The sequence below is a fragment of the Plectropomus leopardus genome, chromosome 3 (assembly GCF_026936395.1).
Source record: "Plectropomus leopardus strain MGB_pleo_1.0 chromosome 3, ASM2693639v1, whole genome shotgun sequence".
NCBI lineage: Eukaryota > Metazoa > Chordata > Actinopteri > Perciformes > Serranidae > Plectropomus > Plectropomus leopardus.
Genome location: NC_142178.1, coordinates 7,737,501 through 7,760,177, shown reverse-complemented (window position 1 = coordinate 7,760,177; position 22,677 = coordinate 7,737,501). Strand labels below are relative to the sequence as shown.

General features: G+C 39.1%; 1 protein-coding gene across 2 annotated transcripts in view; it reads right to left on the bottom strand.

Annotated features, from left to right (window-relative positions):
• Positions 1-3,829: 3,829 nt before the first annotated feature.
• LOC121942342 (multiple PDZ domain protein) overlaps positions 3,830-22,677 on the bottom strand; it is a 58,759-nt gene continuing 39,911 nt past the window's right edge. The window contains exons 27-45 of one of the 2 annotated variants that reach the window (XM_088075461.1): positions 22,386-22,454; positions 21,818-21,917; positions 19,121-19,329; positions 17,768-17,859; positions 17,538-17,658; positions 17,225-17,317; positions 15,827-15,901; positions 15,339-15,668; positions 15,012-15,095; positions 13,251-13,444; positions 11,913-12,060; positions 11,733-11,804; positions 10,851-10,974; positions 10,671-10,714; positions 10,165-10,287; positions 8,996-9,100; positions 8,392-8,495; positions 7,261-7,384; positions 3,830-5,748 (exon numbers count right to left, since the gene is read on the bottom strand). In XM_088075461.1, coding sequence (XP_087931587.1) covers positions 5,602-5,748; positions 7,261-7,384; positions 8,392-8,495; positions 8,996-9,100; positions 10,165-10,287; positions 10,671-10,714; positions 10,851-10,974; positions 11,733-11,804; positions 11,913-12,060; positions 13,251-13,444; positions 15,012-15,095; positions 15,339-15,668; positions 15,827-15,901; positions 17,225-17,317; positions 17,538-17,658; positions 17,768-17,859; positions 19,121-19,329; positions 21,818-21,917; positions 22,386-22,454 — 2,358 coding nt within the window. In that variant the 3' untranslated portion in view covers positions 3,830-5,601. The remainder of the gene's footprint in view (positions 5,749-7,260; positions 7,385-8,391; positions 8,496-8,995; positions 9,101-10,164; positions 10,288-10,670; positions 10,715-10,850; positions 10,975-11,732; positions 11,805-11,912; positions 12,061-13,250; positions 13,445-15,011; positions 15,096-15,338; positions 15,669-15,826; positions 15,902-17,224; positions 17,318-17,537; positions 17,659-17,767; positions 17,860-19,120; positions 19,330-21,817; positions 21,918-22,385; positions 22,455-22,677) is intronic. The other variant, XM_088075460.1, reaches the window with a different exon arrangement.

The following is a 22,677-nucleotide window of genomic DNA, read 5'->3' as shown; positions in this document are numbered from 1 at the left end:
CTTCCATGTCAGCCTAAAAAAACATCATCCATGGAGCACTCTGTGGAAACCACTTGCAGGTTTGGCACTTCTGAGGATATCTACAGTAAAATAACCACAAAATACAACCATTTAAAAGTTGAATATCCCACCCCTAAGCCAAATTAAAAAAAAACAAAAAAAAAACAAACTCTCTCCCCAGTGCTTAAAATATTATCTGAACAGCCTCCTCCTGTTTTGCAGAACTGCCTCCCCTGTCATAGAAAACAAACATTCCCTAAGAGAGCTGAGGTGCAGTTGAGCTTTCATAATCAAGTTTCTTTTAACAAACTGAGAATTCTACACAAGAAATTAATAAATCAAATGTGGGAGAATATATAAAATTAATGGAAACATTTTCAGCGGTTAAAAAACACTCAACCAGATGATGTGGCATGTCACACAGAGCTTTTCTGCTATAACTGCATGACGGTGTCTAATTATCTCTTGCCTCAGGCATTGCCACTGAATAAAACGGCATGACATAAGCACACATGCTTCTCTGCACCAAATTTCCCATCAGTCCAGCTCATTTGCTTGTGACAACTTAGACCTATATTGGGAAATGACTTAGAACTGGTGGCACTTAAATTTATAACTAATTTACGGTAACTACTGGAGACCTACAGTATGTACAGTGGCTGTCAGGGATATTTTTATCTTGCTTAAAGGAAGGCAAGATTTTAAGACTCAGCAGTGGACTGAACTGCTCAGGAATGGCGTTTTTGCAGTGCGTGCAGGTATCTTGAAAAAGAATCTCATGGGAATGGATGGAAAGGGAGAAGAGATTTTTTTGGATCCACCTTTAGTTGGCTGTTCTCTCTGTACCAGCAGGTTACACTGACAGCAAAAAGACAAGCATTTGGATTTATTAATATGGGTAGCTGTGACAGTCACACACACAGAACAATCATTTGGCCACTGCTAGCCTCCTGAGAGAGTGGATCATTAGTGGCTTTCATGTCAAGTGCGCTCTCATGGACGTCCTCTTAGTCTCAGCTGCAGAGAAAAGCACTGCGTTTTTGCAGACACAGTGGACAGGCCCCACTTTCAGTTTTATACATGATGGAGACAGACCACGGGGTGGAAAAGGTGCAGTGCCCTGCTGGCATATTCCTCATAAATGTTTGAGGTAAAGGGACTTTGAGCCTAGTTGTGAAAACCAGCAGATCAGTTTTCTCGCTTAATGAAAGAGAAAAAAGGGAGATGTCAATGCATCTGCCCCCTGTGACTCCCACAAGACTTGTATGGAAATCCATTGAAGCTCGCATGATAGAAATACAGAGAAAATATGTTTTTTGGGATGCCAAACAAGTAGCAGATATAAAAGTTTTATCTTCCACAAAATAGCCATTATATTGTTGGAAAATTTTCTGCTTAAACGCACAAAAAATCATTTAGCCATTTCTCCATCTTAAAACCCTCTTCACGCCAGCCTTTAGGCAAGGCAATTGTTCATCTGGAGAAGGATAAACCAGCCTGCGATGGCTGGGTTTCAATAAAGCTTGCAATGTGAACAGATGGCTTTGATTAATGCGGAGGCTCCAGACAGGATCTCCCTAGATGCCTCCTATTTCCTAAATGAGACATTTGTGTGCAAATGTATTGTTTGTCAAGTTGTCACCAGTAACTCCGGTAATTAAAGCGAAAGTTCTGTGCATTCACAAAGAAATGGCACAGGTTTACCCTTCCTCAGTGTTTCTTTGACTCAGGTAGAAAATGTCTCATTCCCAACTTTGGACTCATTTCTTTAACTGCCTGCACAATGTTGCACTTCACAAACAAATCATTCTCTACTCAGTGGTGAAAAGTAGCCACGTACATTTACTCAAGTACTGTGCCTCAGTTCAATTTTTAAGGTATTTGAACTGTACTTGATTATTTCCACGTACTTTTCACTTCCATTGCACTACAATACAGAGGTAACTATTTTCAGGGCTTTTACGGCCTTTACATGACAGGAAAGCTGGAGAGATGACAGGAAATGGGGATGAAAGAGTGGGGATGACATGCAGCAAAGGGCCGCCGGTCTGATTTGAACCCAGGGCTGCTGGGACAAGGACAAGTAGCTTCTTAATATTGGGCGCGGGCTCTACCAAAGGAGCTACCCAGCGCCCCAGAGGCAACTTTTTACTCCATGACCAATCCAGTCGCCAGAAGAATATGTTGGCATTTTACCTCTCTGCAAACCACCCTTGTTTCATTTGCACATTTTACACATATCAACATTTCTAAAGTGAAGCAATATGTGAGCTGACTGTATTATAAGAAGGTGAAGAGGATGGTAAATGCTGTGTGACCTCAGTGAGGTGCCTGCCAAGCTGCAAACAACTGTTAGAGACATTCAAACAACAAAACTGGTGTGTTTTAGCCAGTCATTACTTTGTTTCCAGTGGCTTTTTAGGCACCAAACAAGAGTGGGAGTTGCTGTTTTTCTAGCAGGTACTGTGCCACAGAATTGATTTTTACTGAGACAGCACTGCTTTTCCAGCCAGGATAGTGCAAATAAAAGTGGTTGCTTTTTACCGACACATCTTAGCATTTCCGGCAGAGAAAGTGCCAAGAAAAGTAGTTGTTGGTAACTGAGACACTGAGAAATTTTTCAGTGGGGATTATGCCAAGAAAAGTGGTTGTTTTCTACCACCATCACCACTGCATTTCCAGCGAGGATAGCACCACAAAAGTGGTTGTTTTTTACTGAGGCACTGCTACATTTCCAACCAGAATAGCACCACAAAAAGCAGATGTTTTTTACCGATAAATAGCTAGATTTACAGCTGGGACTGTGCCATTACAGCTGTGGTCCTTTAAGTGAGGAATCACTGCATTTCCAGTGGGAAGTGCCAGGAGAAGCAGTTGTTCTTTACAGAGACAATGCTGGCTTTCCAGCCAGGATAGTATCTCAAGAAGATTTTTTACACAGACATTGCTGCTTTTTTAGCAGGAAGGATTGCACCAAAAACACAGTTGTTTATTATAGAGATGTTGGCGCAATTCTAGCCAGTAAAGTGCCAACAAAAGCAACTGTTTTTTACTGAGACATCACTGCTTTTCTGGCAAGGATTGTGTGGAGAAGCAGATGTTGCTACTGACACATCACTGCTTTTCTAGCCTACATTTTACTAAAGCAACTGTTTTTAACCAGACATTGCTGTGTTTTCAGTTTGAATTTCCCCCCCAAAACAGGGTTTTTTTAAGCCAAAACTTGATCTTACTCTAACCATAACCAAGCGTTTTTAGAGACTAAAGCTAGCCACACATTACCCACAGAGTTGTTGAAACGTAACGTTTCAATAAATCTGCTACATAATAATGAACAAAATGTGCACAATGCCAACACTTTTTGGCAATTGTGTCGCTACTCCATGTATTTGACACCTTAAGTTATTAACTTTTCAAAATCAGATTGATATTGCAAAGCATAATCAGCCAAGAAATTGTGACTAATTACTATAATAATATAATATAATAATTATAATCCAACATTATGAAGAACATTACTCTCAATGGGCCATTGTTCATGATTAGTACTTTTACTTTTGTCACTTTAAGTATATTTGGTATTTCAATGCTGTGGTTTTCATCCGTTAACTTAAGTAAAAGATCTGAGTGCTTCTTCTGTCACAGCCTCTCCTGTTGTCACTCACCTGCTCTGTGATTTAGTGCTGCCCTGCCACTCCATGATATACGGTGTGACACACACTTCACTGAACCTGAGTGATATTGAATATGTATTCATGTCTGACAAAGACAGAGAGAAAGAGGCAGAGACAAAGAGCATAACCAAGACAATAAAACACCCCCAAGGCAAAATTCAGTTCACTGGTTTGAAAATAGATGCAAAAATATGCAACAGAAAATCTTGCATCTTTCCTTAAAAATGTAACTGCAGGCACAGACGGCCTCGTTTAACAGTTCAAGAATCTCAGAGTTTCTCAGATATTTCTTTCTGGTCTGCATCTGTGGGATTTGAAAGTCAAACAATGTGATATCCGCCAGCTTATCCTACTCAGTATTATTCCTGAGAGACATCTCAAAGCATCAAGACAGATCTCTGTGTTGTTGTCATCCCTCATTAAAATATGACCATAGTTAGGTAACTGTTTATGCACACAAGTACACCAGAAAGTAAGTAAGAGAACCAATAAGTCCTGAACTATGTAAAGTTTTGTATACAAAACTCTAACAAATGAACATTTAATAGGATGACTTACAGAACATTCAGTTATACAATATTACATCCCAGAAACACGCATGTTTGAGGACTACCGACATACATGAAATAAAATAAATGACTGTGAGGAAAACATAAATATCACAGTATAAATAGATTCATATAAAACATATGAGGTTTCTAAATAAAGATTGCACATTGAGCTAGAACAATACTTCCTAAAGAAAATGATCAAGATATAGATTATGAAAACAGTAGTAATTGACAAATAAATCGCACATGCTCGCTGATATTAAAAGTATTGGAGATATGTAAAGTACAGTGACAATTAAAGCAATCATGACACACTTTTAATTATTAGAATATGAGAACGAAGAATAAAATAAAACAGTCTTCCAAAGCAACTGTCCTAAAACCTTATTGCCATACAAAAGATTGGCAGAAGCACTTGGCATGTTTTTGGGTCTTAGTAGTCGATCACAGTAGTTAACTCTGAATGAACAGAAGTCTATAGACAGTAGGTCATACATGTGACATTGTGTCTTGAGATGCTTCTAGTGCATTCATGTGCATGGATTAAGAGGTTTTGCGATGGTAATTTATTCATGAGTGGGTTTACATGAGCAATGATGCATATCATTGCATAACTATATTATAAATACCTTGGATGGGTTAATTAAGACAAGGTATTATCAGTTGGTCTACTGCTGTTTACTTAAAGGGGACATATTATGCTTTTCCTTATGTTGTCAAGTGTTTGCTCAGCACCTGCCCCCACAAAAAAAAGAGTTTTTTTTTGGATGGTGAGCAAACACTTTGTTATAAATACAACTTAAAACATGTTTTACAATGTAAGTATGTGTAAAAAGTCTGACAGGCAGTCGAGGAGGAAAGGAAATGTACACGTGCAGGTTAGATGCTGTCGCTTCATTTGGGAGATGAGTGCAACGCCTTTTCCCTGTGAAACTCCAGCACTGCTCTGCGGACTACAAAACTTCACCCGACTTTCCATCGGCATGAGGGTCAGTAGATAATGAATTATTACTCCTTTGGTGCTTTAGTTTGCTTTAGCATCACTTCTATGGTAAATGTTGTGTTTGTAAATACGAAGATATTCATGATTGGGATGCGAAGACTGATATAACATCAATTTATTAGTTCTAATAACACCTTGATGGGAATATGAGTTTGTACTGCGGAAAACTGTGCAAGTGAACACACCCAGCTGCAGTTAGAGGTAGCTTCCCTATACTAAACGTAGATACATTTACACCAACAGACTCTACTCTTCTCCTGATTTTTAACAAAACTATATCACTTAAACTGTCCACATTATCTCCTCAGGTTTAAATGAGGAAGCTACAAGACTTTACAGCGATACATGACAATGAGATTTAGTTGGATATGTCTCACGAGAGTACCGTTAGGACTACAGTTCCCTTTGTCCTCTTGAGGATGTCCACAGCTTCAGCGTGTGTCACACCCTCCAGACAGTTTCCATTCACAGCAATGATCTGATCTCCACGTTTCAGCCTGCCGTCCTCTATGGCCGCCCCCTGCAGAGGACAAACCAGACATCAAAAACTGTTAATACAGTGACGGACATACACACAACAGACAAAATAATAGTTTCAACTCAACTCATACTGAAACAAAAGTCTTGAATTCAGTAACATTTATGATCAGAATTCTAAATAATGAAATAATTCATGATTTTTAACAGCAGTGACAACATTGTGATGGGGCTGGTATTGTTTTTACCTTGTTGGTCTGTGTTTGTGTGTAGGTGTGTGTGTGTGTGATCATGGTGAAATGGGGTTCTGGTGACACCTACCGTACTGAGTACTACCACAGAAGCAGTTTTGAGTATTTTAGCAGGTGTTTATATGTTTGTATGTCTGTCTGTCTCGCTGTCTATGGACAGATTTTAGTCAATATGAAAATGCTGCTACTGTGCAAGATGCAGTTGTAAATTTTTACAGATGTGAATTCGAGATCAAATTGAAAGCTGAGTTTGATGATAGGTGTGGTCTGAACAATGGTGCAAGCAGTATGGGGGTAGGAAGGTGGGAAGGGGCTACCTAACGCTCCTAGCCAGCCTTCACTTCAAGTCACAGATCATGGACTGCTGGATCGTTGTATCGTCATATTGCTAATCTTTGTATTGTTGTGTCGCTGTATTGCTGTATCATAATATCATAAGATAGTCTTTATTTCAAAGAGTTACAGCCAGTAGTAATACATGTACTAACACTACAGCGTAAAGATACTCTGTCATAAGTATAAGTCATGCATTTAGTCTCCAAATTAAAAGCAAAGAAGCAACAAAACATAGTTAAAATATCAAAAGCAAAGGATTACCCAATAGAATGGCCCAATTTACAATTGTATCATATTACTGGATTCTAATTAGTGATGCATTAACGTGTACATCACTTCAATTTTGTGGACATGATTTTAATAACTTTATTCCGCTTGGTAGCTTTTCCTATAATTTGTTGATTTATTTGTTGCATTAAAAATCTAAATCTGGAAAAAGTAACTAAAGTTGTCAAATTAAGTGGGGTAAGAGGTAAAATATTAGCCTCTGAAATATAGTAGAGTAAAATTATGAAGTAGTATAAAATAGAAAATATTCAAGTACATGTACCTCGAAATTGTACTTATATGCAGTACTTAAGTATATATACTTAATAACTGGTATAGTGGAGAGTATATAAAAATTATGGGGTATACCCGCCTCTTTTTCTGGCTGTTTACAGTATTTCAGCAAACGAGAAATTGGAAAACAAAAGAGAGTATATCTACTTCCTCCTCGATAACTTACCCATCTTCCTTGCAGTACACACACCTCATCGACTACGACTTCACAACTGTACCATCTCCTCTCTCACCAGCTGTTAAAAACCTTAAGCCATTAATTTGCTGTTAATTTGCCCAACCTTTGTGCTCTTGTCTCTCACTGTACAGTATATGAACACAGACAGTTTGCCAGTATAACTCAACAGATTACATTTCCCGACCAGGATCCTCATGAAAGATTTTCCCCCCAGAGTACATCTCCTTACCTTGTTGAAGACTGTTTTGATGTAGATCGGCAGGTCTCCGTGAGGGCTGCTGAACCCTCCTACGATGCTGAAGCCCAGGCCTGCGGAGCCTCTCTCCAGAGAGATGGTCTTGTATGTGCGGGCACTGTGGGATGCAAAACAATGGAGGTGTGTTGCAGGGCACGCTCATGCTGCATATTAGCTCAGTATGTGTTTGTGTGTCAGTAAAAGAAGTATTTTGTCTCACCAGGACAGACAAAAGGTGAAAAACTCAAGCTGCTGGCACAAGGTTGTATGCCTCTGCACACCAGTGAAGTTACACTTACTGTTTATCTGACCAGTTCATTTTTGAGTCCAAGTGGGTGTTTGTGCCAAATTAAAGAAAACTCCCTCAACGCTTTCTTCAGATATTGCGTTCACGAAAACCAGACAGATGCAAGGTCACAGTGACCCACACCATTGACCACCATAATCTAATCAGTTCATCATTGAGTCCAAGTAGATGTTTGTGCCAAATAAAGAAAAAAAAGAAAAAGTTTGGGAGTTCTTCAGATATGACGTTCACAAGAATGAGACAGACAACCTGAAACATAATCAGGCCATGGCTATCACCAGCATAGAGATATAAAGAGAGGTCTTTTTTCTGAAATGTTCTACTAATCAGAAGTACAGAAGTATCAGAAGAGCACAGTTTCTCGACTTTTGAGAACAAGAATTAAATTAAGGTTGCAAATAATTACTTTTGCAAGTAAGTCTTCTTTTACTTACTTTACAATATCTTCAAATGTATTATGTAGGAAGTGTATTATTTAGCTTAATAAGCTGTCAAAACCCCCCACAAAAGTGTTATTTTTTAAAATGAAATAAAAAACAAAGATTTCTCTTTGGTTTTGTTAGCTGAAATTTACTTTAAAAATCATTGAAAACACTCAATTGAGAACAAAGCAAAAGTACAAATCACAAGAAAAACTGCGGTTCATTCTGTCCAAATGCGACCATTCGTCTCAATGCATCTCACACAGCGGTTGCACTTTCTCATTATTGTCAAGGAATTGTCTGCCTTTGTCCTTATTTCGGTGACTAAACCAGGAGGCAGCGAGAGTAAGATCATAAAGTACAACAGCAGGAGACTGTCAGAAAACTGATTCTTACCAGAGGTTGTTGTGAATGCGGGGCAGGCTGCTGGGCTGGCCTGACGACCGCGCGATCATGTCATTGTGGTCCTTTGTGCTGCACTCACCCGAACCTGCTGACACCTAGATACACACAATCGGACATCCTACTGCTCTAATAACACCATAATGCCTGCCCCAATGTGAATACAGTGGAGTAAAAAACATTAACTCTTTTGATGTTTTTTTAAAATACACAATGTACTTGTCACTGAAATCCAGCTCTTTACAAATACCTCTTTTTTTTGTTGCAACAAAAAGCTTTCCAGAAGCTTATTAACATGAAGACAAACAGCGTGAAATCAGTGTCAGACACACTATTGTCTTAAAATTACAGTATAGTGTTCACATATGAAATGCTGAAAATGAGGGGACGACTGAAACTACAGCATAAAATCGTTTTTATTCCTTATTAAATACATTTTTAAAACTTTGTTATTATGTCTTGTTGCATTTTATAAAAGTAATAATGACCTAGAGAAAGCAGGTAATGGTTCATTAAAGCAAACCTTGCTGACATTATTGCAACTCAGTGCCTCACAGGCATTTTAAATTAACTAATGTATGTCTCGCTGTGACATTACCTGCAGACTGATGGTTCCGGTGGCATTCTTCAGCAGGACTCCAGCCTGGACATGAGTCATCCCCTCCACAGACACATCATTGATACTGAGGATCCTGTCTCCTGTCTGATTAACACACAAACCTCTATATTTGCGGGGACATTTTATTGACTTATGGAACATTCATTCCCTGGAGACATAACCTAATACAAGAACACAACATAACTAAGCCCAGCGCTTACCCAACCTATAGGTGGACATGTCACCCTAAAATCAAAAGAGCTTATTTTTCTCTCATTTTCTCACATGTACTGCTATTTATCAGTGTAGATTGTTTTGGTGTGAGTTGCCGAGTGTTTGAGATGTCGGCCGTAGAGATGTCTGATTTTTCTCCAATATAATGGAACTTTCTGGCACTTGTGGTGCTTAGTTCCATTATATTGGAGAGACGGCAGACGTTTCTACAGCCAATATCTCCAACACAAGGCAACTCACACCGAAACAATCTGGACTAATAAACAGCACTACAGCTAAGAGGAAAAAAATATGTTTTTTGACTGAAACAATGAACTAATAAGAACAGTTCTCCCCAAAAATATGTATTTTGGGGAGAACTGTCCCTTTAACCCCGTTTTTTTCTTTTTTTTTACACAGCCTTCTTTTCTTTTTTGAGGCTGTGTTTCTTAATCTATAATTGGAATAGCTTCATATATATTGAAGGTATTTCTGAGTTTTGCATGTCTCAAAATATAAAATAATCCTTTATTAGTCCCACAGCGGGGGGAAATTTGCATCGTTACAGCACGAAAGGGGATAGTGCAAAACAAGAAGCATCAGTAAAAAACACAAAGCGAGATAATAAGTAAACAGTAGAATAAGCGAAATGTACTATACATTTATTCTTTTATACTGAATGTTATAGAGGTATTTCAACCTCTATGCACTGCAAGTTTTTAAACTTTGTCGGTCTCAATCCTAATGACCCAATCTGCATCTGCAAATATGCTGATCAATATGTCCTTAACACAGTCATAAGTCAGATCCTAACCCTTAACTGACCCATTGTCCCCAGACAGGAGTGGAGTTCTTATGATTTAATGACAATAACAGATCTGTCCCCACAATGTGGTAAATACACAATGCACACACACACACACACACAGTCACATATATACATTGGCACTCCCCACCTGTAATTGCTGTGTTTTGGCAGCCAGTCCATTGGTATCCATGGCAGCAATAAAAAGAGGTACGTTGTCATGGGGACTGCCCACTCCTCCTGCTACACTGATGCCCAGGGAGTCACACGGACCCTGTGGTGATAGCGTGCACACACACACACGCACGCGCACGCACGCACGCACGCACGCACACACACACACACACACACACACACACACACACACACACACACACACAGTATAGACCCTGTTAGACAATACCGGTGAATCACATGGCAGATTGTGCACATGAGATAAACACCTAATGTTATGTAAGCCTGGGTCTGGCCAGGTAACAAGGCTATTTATAGCTCTAATTTGGAGTTTGACATTTGAAGTGAAAGAACAAAAGCTCTCAGCTGTAACAACTAAATATCAACTTTCTTAAAATATACACACATTGAAAGTCAGTTTCTCCAAGACAGTATGCAGCACCAATAAAAATTATATTATTATTTAAAGATTTCACGCATTACCTTTTGTATTATAACTTTTCTGATGTTAGGGTAGTCTTGAAATGCTGTGGGAGGGGAAAAAATATATATGTTAACAACATTATATCCAATCAAAGTAAATTGTGACTCAATCACAAGCATCAGAGCCTAAAGCCTTAATAACAAACGTGTATATGCTTTAAGAAGATGAGGGCCACTCACAGAAGCTCCCTGTCTTGTTATCTGTCGCCCTCTGGTGGCTGAAAGGAGCATCACATCCACTTGAGGGGGTCAGGGTGGAACAGTCAGACTCTTCGCTCTGGATAAAACACAACTTAAAGTACTCCTAGGTTCACAAAGTACTATTGTTAAAATGTGCAAAAGAGCAATAGTTGAATAACAGGCAAAATTAAAGCTACAAGTAGTTACTCTAATGAAAATAACTTTTTGTCATATTTGCTGAAACTGTCACTATATCCACACGGTGAGATTGATAGTCTGTGGGGAAAAAAAATCACATCCTCCTCCTCCTTACAGTGCTTCTAATGACATTTGCAAGAATGAGTCACAACAAAAACAACCAATCAGAGGTGAGGAGTCTCTTAGCTGTCGATCATGTCAATTGCTCCATGAACTGCAGTTAAACTAGGCAGTGCTGATAAAAAATGAATAAAGATTCAGTTACTAAATTGCCTATTTTTTAATTGCTAAAATGTTTTCAGAAACATATTTTAGCGTACTGTTTAGCTGTAAAATGAGAAAGCTTGCTCCGGTTGGTGGGCAGTGCTTGATTTTGGCTAGATTCTTTTCAACATGGCAGCCACATGACAAGCTGATGTTCTCATTTTCTCATTTTAGAGCTAAATAGTACACTAAAATATGTTTTCTTGCTTCAAATGTTTTCAGTGTTAGTGTGTTAGAGATTCCATGGTTCTGATTGGCCAATCATGTGGTGGATTCTTGCAAATGCTTTTAGAAGCTGAGCTGGTTTAGGAAAATTTGGTCTCTTAATACCATTCAAATCAGAGCTAAATTGTAAAAAATGTATATTTAACACCTGATAACACATAGTTTTCTATGAACTTTGACAGGCTGACTGTTTACCTGGCTCTGCTGTGAATAATGCAGCCCAGCTTTAAATCGAGCCACCTCCAGGTGGACCACTCCACTGCAACTCTGAGAGCAAAGTGACACAACGCACATATATAATGAATCCTTAAAAAACACATAACCCTGTACCTATTTACTTATTATTTTGTATGTGTGAGTATAAATGTGTCTGACCTGCAGAAGTTTGTGTGCATACTCCTGCGATGCTGCACGGACATCATCACCATTGATTGACAGGATTTGGTCACCTAGTGACAACCTGCCATCCGAATCCGCTACGCCTCCTCTGATGATATCTGACACAAAGATGCCCGTGTCATTACTGTTGAAAGAAAACAGAGGTCAAAAACTGTGTCTGCGCCACGCTTATAGACTGAATTATGTGACCTATAATCCTGCTGTTTTGCATAGCGTCACACTTGATTGTGCAAATTATGATACGATGATTATAAACCTCTTTTTTTACAATAATGATCTCTTTTGCTACAGAGTGCCTGACCTCTAACTGGGTAAAGGCCCTGAAAGTCAAGAACACTTTCCTCTTTTGATACTTGTAAAGGACTGTTTGACTTTAAATTACTGTCATTACCAAAGACTTTTTAGTATACACCCTTCACTATTATAAGCACTGGAAAAGATTTACAAGTACAGCTAATAAATATTTTTCCTCACTGAAAGGGTCCAATTAACAAGAGGACAAAAATAAACGCACAACTTTTGAAAAGATACCTTGAAAACAAACCCAACTTCAAACATGCTTAAAAGCAAATAATAACATCTGAAGCTACATCAAAAAGAAAAAATAAATTGTAAATATGTATCTGGATGTGAATTTTGTACTCGTTTTTCCTCATCAAATGAGGGTAGATAAACTAAGCTTCAAAGTCCTTTTGATTTTTAAAAATGAATAACAAGAAAGAGTTTTACATTAGGATGGCAACTGTGATTAAGTGAAACTTACATATCCAACCCTGTAAATATGCTTTATGTCTGGAGCGACCACAGTGAACACACTGGTAATTTCAGAGTTCAGAACTTTATTATTAGATGTACATAAATATTACTTTGTGGGCCAAATGATTAGCGTTAAACCAAGAGACAGAAGGTTGGCAAGTGTTCTTTTTGACTGAAACATCAACATGAACAATTTCTGATTAAAGGTAAACTACGTTTTCCTAAAAAACTAGAGTTAGCACCTTGTGTTTGTATGCCTCTGTGAACCAGTCATGTTGCACTGGAGCACATGAGATTTATACAATCAGCTCAGTTTCAAGGTGGACACCTAAGATTAGTGTCACCAATTCAGTATCTGACCAAATGTCTGACCTTTTGGATATAAAAACTCATCATTTCATCATCTTTTCCAATCATTCCAATTCCGATTAGCAAATTGATTCTTGAGTTATGGCCAAAAATGTGCATTGTGAGGTCACAGTGACCTTTAACCACCAAAATCTTATTAGTTCATTGTTTCAGTCAAAGTGAGCGTTTGTGTCAAAGTTACGGGTATACCTCTTCCCCACAGTGGTGAACCCCAGCCCCTCTCCAGGACGAGGCCTCAGCTCCAGGCTAAAGACGTCCCACAGGTCCTCCTCCCTGTAGGCCTCCTGATGCCTGAAGACACACAGGCAGACGCGCTGGGTGGTGAGCCTAAGCACACCGATGGCCTCATCGTGAGTGGCCTGCCGCAGGTCTATACCATTGACCTGGGAGGAAGTGAGACAGATAAACGCCACAGTAGTTGAAAGGAAATTAAGAGGAACTGCATTTTTGCAAACATCAGATGGATTTTAAAACCTCTAATGACAAAAAGTGCGTTTGTGGCTACATTGAGGCTCATTGCATCAATCACTAAGCATGCTATTGCTTTAAACTAAACCTAGACATTTCAGGCAAGACGCCCTTCTTGCTATATTGACAAGTCTAATTGCTTTCCTAGTCTTTCCTTTTTTTAATATCTGCTGTACATCAAAGAACAAGCACTCAGTTTTCAAGATCTAATCATGAGTTGAGCGGGTCGTGCTTATTTTTATTGCTTTGAACCAGGGTGGATGGATGAGTCAAACAAACACAGGACTTTTACCAAGGAGACCTCTATTTATGTCCCGTGTGCAACCAAAAGTCAAATTTGACTTGTTTTAACTGACATACGAAAGTTGACTTAAGTAATGTACTTATCTTACATTACATACATAATGTAAAAAAGAAACGCTATTTAACAAACATACTTATCTCTAGGACTGCCCCTCGACTCGGCTCGAATCATACGGTTGAGACCCTCAGTCGACTGAGATTGCTTCAAGATGAGCAATTGTTTTTTCTGTTAAGTGTACCTCTGGGGATGTTTTGGTCTCCAGAAATTCCTGGAACGTGAGTGTTCATGACTTTGATACTACTCTTTGCAGCTGCAGACATGCAGGCAGCTGCAAACATGCAGACAGCTGCACGGAGGGAAACTGCACTGTGACGTGAAGAAGTGGTGACTTTATAGCTAACAGCAAGTTAATGAGATACAGTCTCTGTTTTTTGTTGATATCTTGTGTCGACAAAAATGTTGTTACGGATTTACTATATGATTTGAATGCCATTGTCACACTGAATGTCCCACAGAGAAATTATTAAATTATTGAAAATAGTGCCATGGTATTTTACATCTCATTTGTTAATACTCTTTACATTTTTAGTATTTCCTCATAAAATTGTTGAAACTGTATTAATTCACCACATGATTAGGCACACATTTTTAATAACAAATGTGCTTCAATTGCAAAACATAGAAACCTGAAAAATTACACTGGAAAACACAGAATTTGATGGAAAAATAAAACAACATCTGGAAAAAAAATGAAACAAATTTCATAGGGCCCTTATTTTGGGCAAGAGACTGCACTGTGCCATCAGTGTGTAAGTGTATGTGAATGCTTATCTGACAAGAAGGTTACACCTTGTGTGGTGGCCTTGGCTCCAGTGTATGAATGTGTGTGTAATGGTGCTTGTGTTGTAAAGTGCTTTGGATGGTTGCTTAGACAAGTATTACAAAATAAGTGCATTCCATTTACCATTGACTTTATAACATGTTGCCAAGGCCAACCACATAACACTGGCATATACTTCACCAAAATTAAATTGTAAATATTGAAATCTGACCCAAAGTTTGATTTTTTTGCATCCACTTTTATGATACTACTATAATGCCATCTAATCAAATAGATTTGGATAAAACTGTCAGTGATTCAGTCAAATCTATAGATAATGGTGTGTTATCCACAATACCTCTAATATCTGGTCTCCAGCCTGCAGCCTTCCATCTCTCTGTGCTGCTCCTCCATCGTTTACTTCATGGATTATTACTGCCCCCTGGTGGAACAATCACAAAACACTTGTTATTACACAGAATTTAATCCAACTCAATTAAACGAGCACTGAACTACTTAGTTTTTAACAATACAGCATCACTACTTCCTATGACAATGCCTCAGCAGATGCATTGTATTGTGATGAAAACACACAAACCCATAATGCCAAATTGTTTAGGATTATCATGGAAATTATGAGTGATATGTGCTAAATGATGTCAAATATTAATAAGCTTTCTCTCACCAGCAGAGTGTCACATCCTCCGACGATACTAAGGCCCAGGCCTACGTTTCCTTTACAAAACTGTATGGTGGTCTCCCTGCCAGCCACAACCGGGCAGCTCAGGGGGTCCGAAGCTGTGGGAGCTGATCCCGGCCAATCAGACGGCCCTGTGGGAGAGGGCTGCAGGGTAGCAAGTGATGAAGAGTCAGAGACAGGGAGGGAGGCAGGAGGGAGAGAGCAGAGGTTGGGTAGAGATGTCGGGGAAGGTAGAGGAGAAGAGGGGGAGAGACTCTCAGAGCGGCTGATGGAGAGCTTGACAGTGACCCGGTGTTTGAGAATCAAACTGGACACCTGAGTACAGAGAAGACAGGTGAGTCATAAATCATTAAATCAGCTTGACCTTGTCTGTGTGTCTGCATGTGTAGGTGTATGTATGTGTGTGTGTGTGTGTGTGTGTGTGTGTGTGTGTGCGTGCGTGCGTGCGTGCGTGTGTGTGTGTGTGTTGGTACCTTGTCCACTGAGAGTCCTGCCACTGGTTCGTCACCCACCGCTATAATTCTGTCTCCAACCTTTATCCTGCCATCCTGCACCCAGACAAAAACGCGAATAAAAAAAAAAGGAGGATAAGCAAAAAAAATGTATGAAAGTGTATGTAAACGAAGGACAGAGAGGAAATGAGAATAAAAATCAAGCACACCCTCTGGACAAATACTGAATAACTGTTGCCTGGGGGGCCAACATGAAAGCTTATTAGTATATGACGACACCACTTTAAAACATAGAAACCATCATCTCAAGGTTTCTGTGGTTCAAATATAACCAGAAATACCAGGAGACTAGAGTCATCACAGATTACGCCTGCATAGATTGTGCAGGAATGTGGTACTTATTGATGCCTCTTTATTCTGATAGATTATTGATTGACAAGTTATAATCAAGTCATTAAGGCTTAATAAGCTGTAGGTGTAAAAGTTTGATAAAAATTATTCACAACCTAAGTGCTGAAATAATTCCAAAGTATGTGATGTGCTCACAGATATTTTATATAGGGGTGGCCAGATGGGCCCCCTGAAAACCAAAAGTCATTACTGGATTTCAGGAATTCTGTCAAGCCAACAAATTCACAGCCCGACTCCTGCTTTGTCAGTGGACTTTCGTATCTACATATGACATGCTCTGTATCCTCCTGTGTCTGTTCTTGACCTTCTGGGACGCCTTGTTAATTTACGCCTATAACATGCATTGTATCTTTTCAAAATACACTTACATTTGTAAAAAACCTTGTATTTAAATATATTTCTCTCTGCAATAATCACACTTGGTTAGGTTTAGGCCACAAAAGCATGTGGTTAGATTTAGAAAATGGGCTCCCAGGTGAAACTCCAGGGTTTGTTGGACCCGACCCCCACCTACTCCTGCTTTACTTGAGTATTTCCACTTTATACTTTAACTTTATACATCTAGGTGGCAAATACTGTACTTTTTACTCCACTACATTATTTTGATAATATACAGTTACTTTAAAGAACAGTATTTTACATGCAAAACTATCTTGTAAAATATGATGCATAATTATAGATTAAACTACCCCAACGGCCCAATAAGTTGTTTAAGATGGCTCCACTTTACCTGTCGAAAACACTGAAAGCTGCTTACACCTAAATGCATCAGTAATAATAATCCAATAATATAACAGCACTCCAACTACTGCATATGCATAATGAATGAGAAAGTGTTAAGGATTCTTAAATATTATATACATATATATATTACTTATATATAAGTAAGAGAGGAGCCAATCAAACTGAAATGGCTGAGATACAGTAATAGCATGAAGGCTACACAAAGAAATAATGTTATTGATTCAGACGTTAAAGATTATGATGATGCTGCTGGTGATATCACACCTTACTGGCAGTGCCGTGCTGGATCAGCGACCTGATCACCACTCCGTCCCTGGACTCCACCTCTGCCAGGGAGAGGCCGAGACCCGCGTGATCCTGGAGGGAGATCGAGAAAAAGTTAAAAACTCTGAACCAAGAGTTGGTGAAGCAAACAGCTGATATTACATTGACAACAATATGGGAAGGTCATATTTTGACTGTTTTTTTGCCCCAGTAAGAGTCTGCTATCACTTTACTGGTTTGCTCAAGCTGTTAAGATATGTGCAGCTGGAGGCCTGACAAGAGTTAATGCCAAGATTTACTGAAGGTATTCTACCTGAGGCAGGATGATGTGCTGGATGTCTCTGGATAATCCTCCACGCTCTGCACAGTCTGTCTCAGTGTCCTCACACTCTGTTGGGGATCCCTGCGCCGTTTGACCCACAGCTGCTTTATTCCTGGCGAAACAAAGCCAAATCTGGTGTTATCCCCGAGCTGGTCATAGAACCCTTCTATCCTGTTTAAAGACTGAGATAAATGCCACCAGAATATCACTCTGCATGTTACCTGATGAGGATGATCTTGACTTTAGACGGCGCATTATTTATGATGGTGGAGGCGTTTTGGTGACTTCGGCCGTACAAGATTTGACCATTAATCTGTAAGAAAACTAGAGTTACCACTTTGTGGTTGTACTGTATGTCTCTACAAACCAGTCAAGTTGCACTTACAGTTTTTATATTCCTGTCTGTGAAAACATGAATGAACAACAGTGACCTTAACATTTGACCACCTAAATCAAATCAGTTTATTCTTGAGTCCAAAACAGACATTTGTACCAAATTTGAAGACATTTCCCAAAGGTGTTCAAGATATTATATATTCATGAGAATGTGACGGATGAGGTCACATTGACCTTGACCATTGACCAACGACAACAGTTAATTCTTGACTTAAAGTGAATGTTTATGCCACATTGGGAGAAAAAAACCCTAAGGGTGTTCTTAAGATATTGGGTTCATGAAAATGAGACGGCTGCTTGGTCAAAGTGACCTTGACCTTTGACCAACAAAATCTAATAAGTTCATCTTTGACTCAAAGTGGATGTTTGTACCAAATTTAAATGAAATTGCTTTTGGTTTTCTTGAAATATTGCGTTCATGAAAATGAGAAGGATGCAGGGTCACAGTGACCTTGACCTTTGCCAACTTAAATCTAATCAGTTCATTCTTGAGTCCAAGTGGATGTTTGTGCCAAATTTGAAGAGAGTCCCTGAGGGTGTTCTTGTGTTATCAGGTTGAAAAAAATTATACATACAAGGTCACAGTGACCTTGATCTTTGACCCATGACAACCAAAATCTTATCAGTCAATCTTTGGTCAAAGTGAATGTTTGTGACAAATTTGAAGAAACTCCCTCAATGCATTCCTGAGATATCTCATTCATGATAATAGGAAGAACAGCCCCAAAGCATAATACCTCTGGATGCAGCAATTGACGGCACAGAGGCATAAAAATCATGTACTGTCTCCTCACTGATCTTTTCTCTTTATTCTCTCCACCTCCGTACAAATCTTTCTCTCTGCCATCTTCTTCTGACTCTCCTCCCCCTCAGCCGTCAGCCTCTCCTCCACCTCGATTTTCCTCATCATGTCTATTACACGCTTGCTCATCGTGAGAATCCGGCCCAGCACCAACCATCCTTCAAATGGTAATTTGTCTTATAAATCTGCTAGTGCGGGCACTCAACGCTCTCTACTCATCCATGCCTCCTACCCACAACCCACTCCTCTCTTTCTGCTGTTCTCACTTTTGATATTTTGTCTCTCTCTATGACTCCAACCCTTCTTGCCCTCCTAAAAACTCTAATATCAGCCCTCCTAAATGTCCCTTACTGTTCTCATTCACGGTCCTCCTCACCTCCAGTAGCTCATCTCCAACTTGAATCCTCCCATCCAAACCAGCAGGTCCTTGAGGGTCTATATCCGCCACGTGGACACTCATACGGGCCCTGGACCCATCCTTGTTTCCAGAGAGGCTGATTCCCAGGCCAGGAGCTGCAGGGTCCTTCTCCAGCTCAATCATATGGAGCTTCCCAGACAGGCTGCCATAACGCTGAAGCATCTTTTCTAGGAGAGACAGAGTTAACAAGGAGGGGGAGGAAAGTGTGGAAAGCTTTATGTTATGACTGACACTTGATGTGGAGAGTAAGCATTACATCCTAAAGGAGCTTGTGTAAGTGTGATGCTGCAATTTGTCTGTGCATTTCTATATCCGTATGCATTTACTTATGCTCATAAATAAATGTGTGACTCAAATTTACATGTGTAGACACCGATCTAGGGGATGCCAAATTATAAAGCAACAGAGGATGTGGATATAAGCAATTCGGGTTTCAAACTTTAAGAATCTTCTTTTCAAAATGTTTTAGGAGAAAAGAAACATTTGTTAGACCTCAAGGATACTGTGCTTTTTGTGAGTAATACTAAATGTAAACAGAGAGTTTGTTTATTTACAAGAAAACTCCAGGGGGCACTCTTAATACTATGAGTGTAATATGAGTATAATATGAGTGTAATGCAAACAAAAGAATGCAAAGAACCTAAATAACTCTTACTGTGTGTGTGTGTGTGTGTTCCAAAGAAGAGACTGGAAAATCTCAGCAGTTCTCATCTGAAAAGCTCAAGCCCATTCATTCAAATGAAAGCTGCTCTCAAAGAACATACTGCGCTGTATGCAATTTTCTGTGAGCGTACTTTACTTTAGCTTGCTGTACTTTAGAGAAATAAGAGTTCTTTAGGGTTTTGCATTCTTGGCTCATAATACATTTTCATTAAAGTCTGATATGCAGTGGTGCCCCCAAAAAGGGACCAAGGGCATCCATGGCCCCCTGATGCAATTGCCTGATGTCATCTGCAATAATAACTGGAGGCTGATAAAATGTTTCTAGCTCATAGGTTCTAGAGTGGTACAGGTTCTAGAACGTAGTGGTTCTAGAATGTTACAGTTCTACAATGTTGTTGGCTCGGGAATGGAGGAAATCTAGAATGTTATAGTTCTAGAATGTTAAAATTGTAAAAATAAAATTGTAGAATGTTGAATAATGAATATGTGTTAGTTCTAGAATGTTAGGGTTCCAGATTGTTTCAAACATGTCACAAATTCTAGAATGTTGTCATTCTGGAATGCTAAGGTGCAATTGTAGAAAGTGCAATAATGAATATTGGTTAGTTATAGAATGAAGGAGTTCTAGAATGTTACAGTTCTGGATGGTTAAGGTACAATGGTAGAATGTTCAATAATGAATATTTGTTAGTTCTAGAATGTTAGGGTTTTGTAATGTAATGTTTTTAGCATTTCAAGGGATCTAGAATGCAGTGGTACTGTATGTTAGAGCTCCGGATTGCTTCAACCATGTCACACATTCTAGAATGTTGTGGTTATGTAATGTTACTGTTGTATAATTTTTGGGGGTTCTAGAATGTTATAATTCTGACATGTTAAGGTACAATCGTAGAACGTTCAATAATGAATATTAGTTAGTTCTAGAATGTTAGAGTTCTAACATTTTAGCAGGTTCTAAAATGTAGGAGTTCCAGAATGTTACAGTTCTGGATGGTTTAAGTACAATGATAGAATGTTATATAATGAATATTTGTTAGTTCTACAATGTGAGGGTTATGTAATGTTTTTTTAGCATTTCAAGGGATCTAGAATATTGTGGTTCTAGAATGCAGGAGATCTAGAATGTTATAGTTCTAGAATGTTATGGCGCAATTGTAGAATGTTAAATAATGAACAATTTTTAGTGTAGAATGTTGGGTTTCAGTATTTTTCTAGCATGTCACAGGTTCTACAGTGTTATGGGGTCCATAATGTTACAGTTTTAGAATGTTTTAGGTTTTTGAATGTAAGAGTTCTTGAATGTTACAACACAGCAGTAGAATGTTACTAAAGAGTATTTGTTAGTTCTAGAATGCTAGAATGTTTCAAGCAGGTCACAAGATCTAGAATGCTGTCGTGGAATGTAACTGTTCTAGAATGTTTTGGGTTGTAGAATGGAGGAGATCTAGAATTTAATAGTTATTAAATTTCAAGGTATAATTCTAGAATGTTAAAAAATTAATATTTATTAGTTCCAGAATGTTAGTGTTCCAGAATATTTCTAGCATGTAACGGGCTCTAGAGTGTTACATATTCTAGAATGTCATGTGTTATCCTGTGAAAAAAGACAATCTAACAAACCTTGTTGGGAGGGGAGCTGAACAAAACTCACAAATTTTGTTCAATTTTGGAGAAGAAACAACTGACATGGCCATTTTCAGGGATCCCTTGAACTTTCACCTATATCTGAATTCCTGTCAATTCATCTTTAATTTGTGATCATTCAAAGAGAAATTTGTAAATGTGTGTGAGACTTCAGGCATTTTCATTTGAGTATTAGAGCTTTTCTTTTGTGGTGGAATTGCAAAACACAATGTCTCTGGGCCAGAGGGCATCACGTTACCTGCACTATGAAACTGGCTGCTACACCAAAACACCACACAGCTTCTGTTCCTGGCTGCTCTAAAGAAACCCTGTGTGCATTTGTGTAATATCTTCATGAAGCAGACTTACTCCTGCCAGTATCCCCCTCATCTTCAGCTGCCGCTGTGATTGGTGTTGTGTCACTTATAGGGCTCCTACGATCCATTCTATCGTATGTCGGCGAAGGTACCTTGGGAGAAGTTTTGCATTATTGAACAGGCAGAGTTGGAAATGCCTCAGGGGTCCTTCGGGCATGAGTTGGACTACCCCTGAGGCTTGTTCAGTGTGCTTGATGTAGCAGTTGGGAAAAACTGACGAACAGGATGAATTAATGAACACAGTTTTAATGTTGGCTAAAAATAACATGAAAGATGACCAGAATCATGCATTATTTTGTAACCAACTTACGAGTGCATGGGAAAATAACTTCAAAAGAATGCACTGTCTATTTAGAGAGTTATGCATCTCCACCAAAGAGGAAAACAAAGGGTTTAAACAAACAAGGTAGCTGCAAGGGACTTTGAACTACAAGGGTTCTATCTACAAATATGCACGTTAATTAAGTTTTTGGAAGTTGGCTTAGTGCAAATGCTAATGCAAGGCTGCTTTTAAGATGCTGCATACCCACATACACACACACACACAACAGTGTACCAACCTTAAAGGGGGTGGGAGTGAAGGGGTTTGTAGGGGAGAGACTAAGGAACAGACTGGGAGTCTCTGCTTCCTACGATCATGAGGGGAAACACAGATATAGTCCAGTACACATCATCACCAAAACAGCAGTCTGCCTCTCAAAAGACACTTTAGAGCTCCTTCAGTCCTTTTGGAATACCATGTGGGCGTTAATGACTCATCACTCTATATATAATATAGTGTATACATAACATCCTCTATACACTACAGCTGTACACAGCCAAACATCAGTGGCTGTGTGGGAACAGAAACTG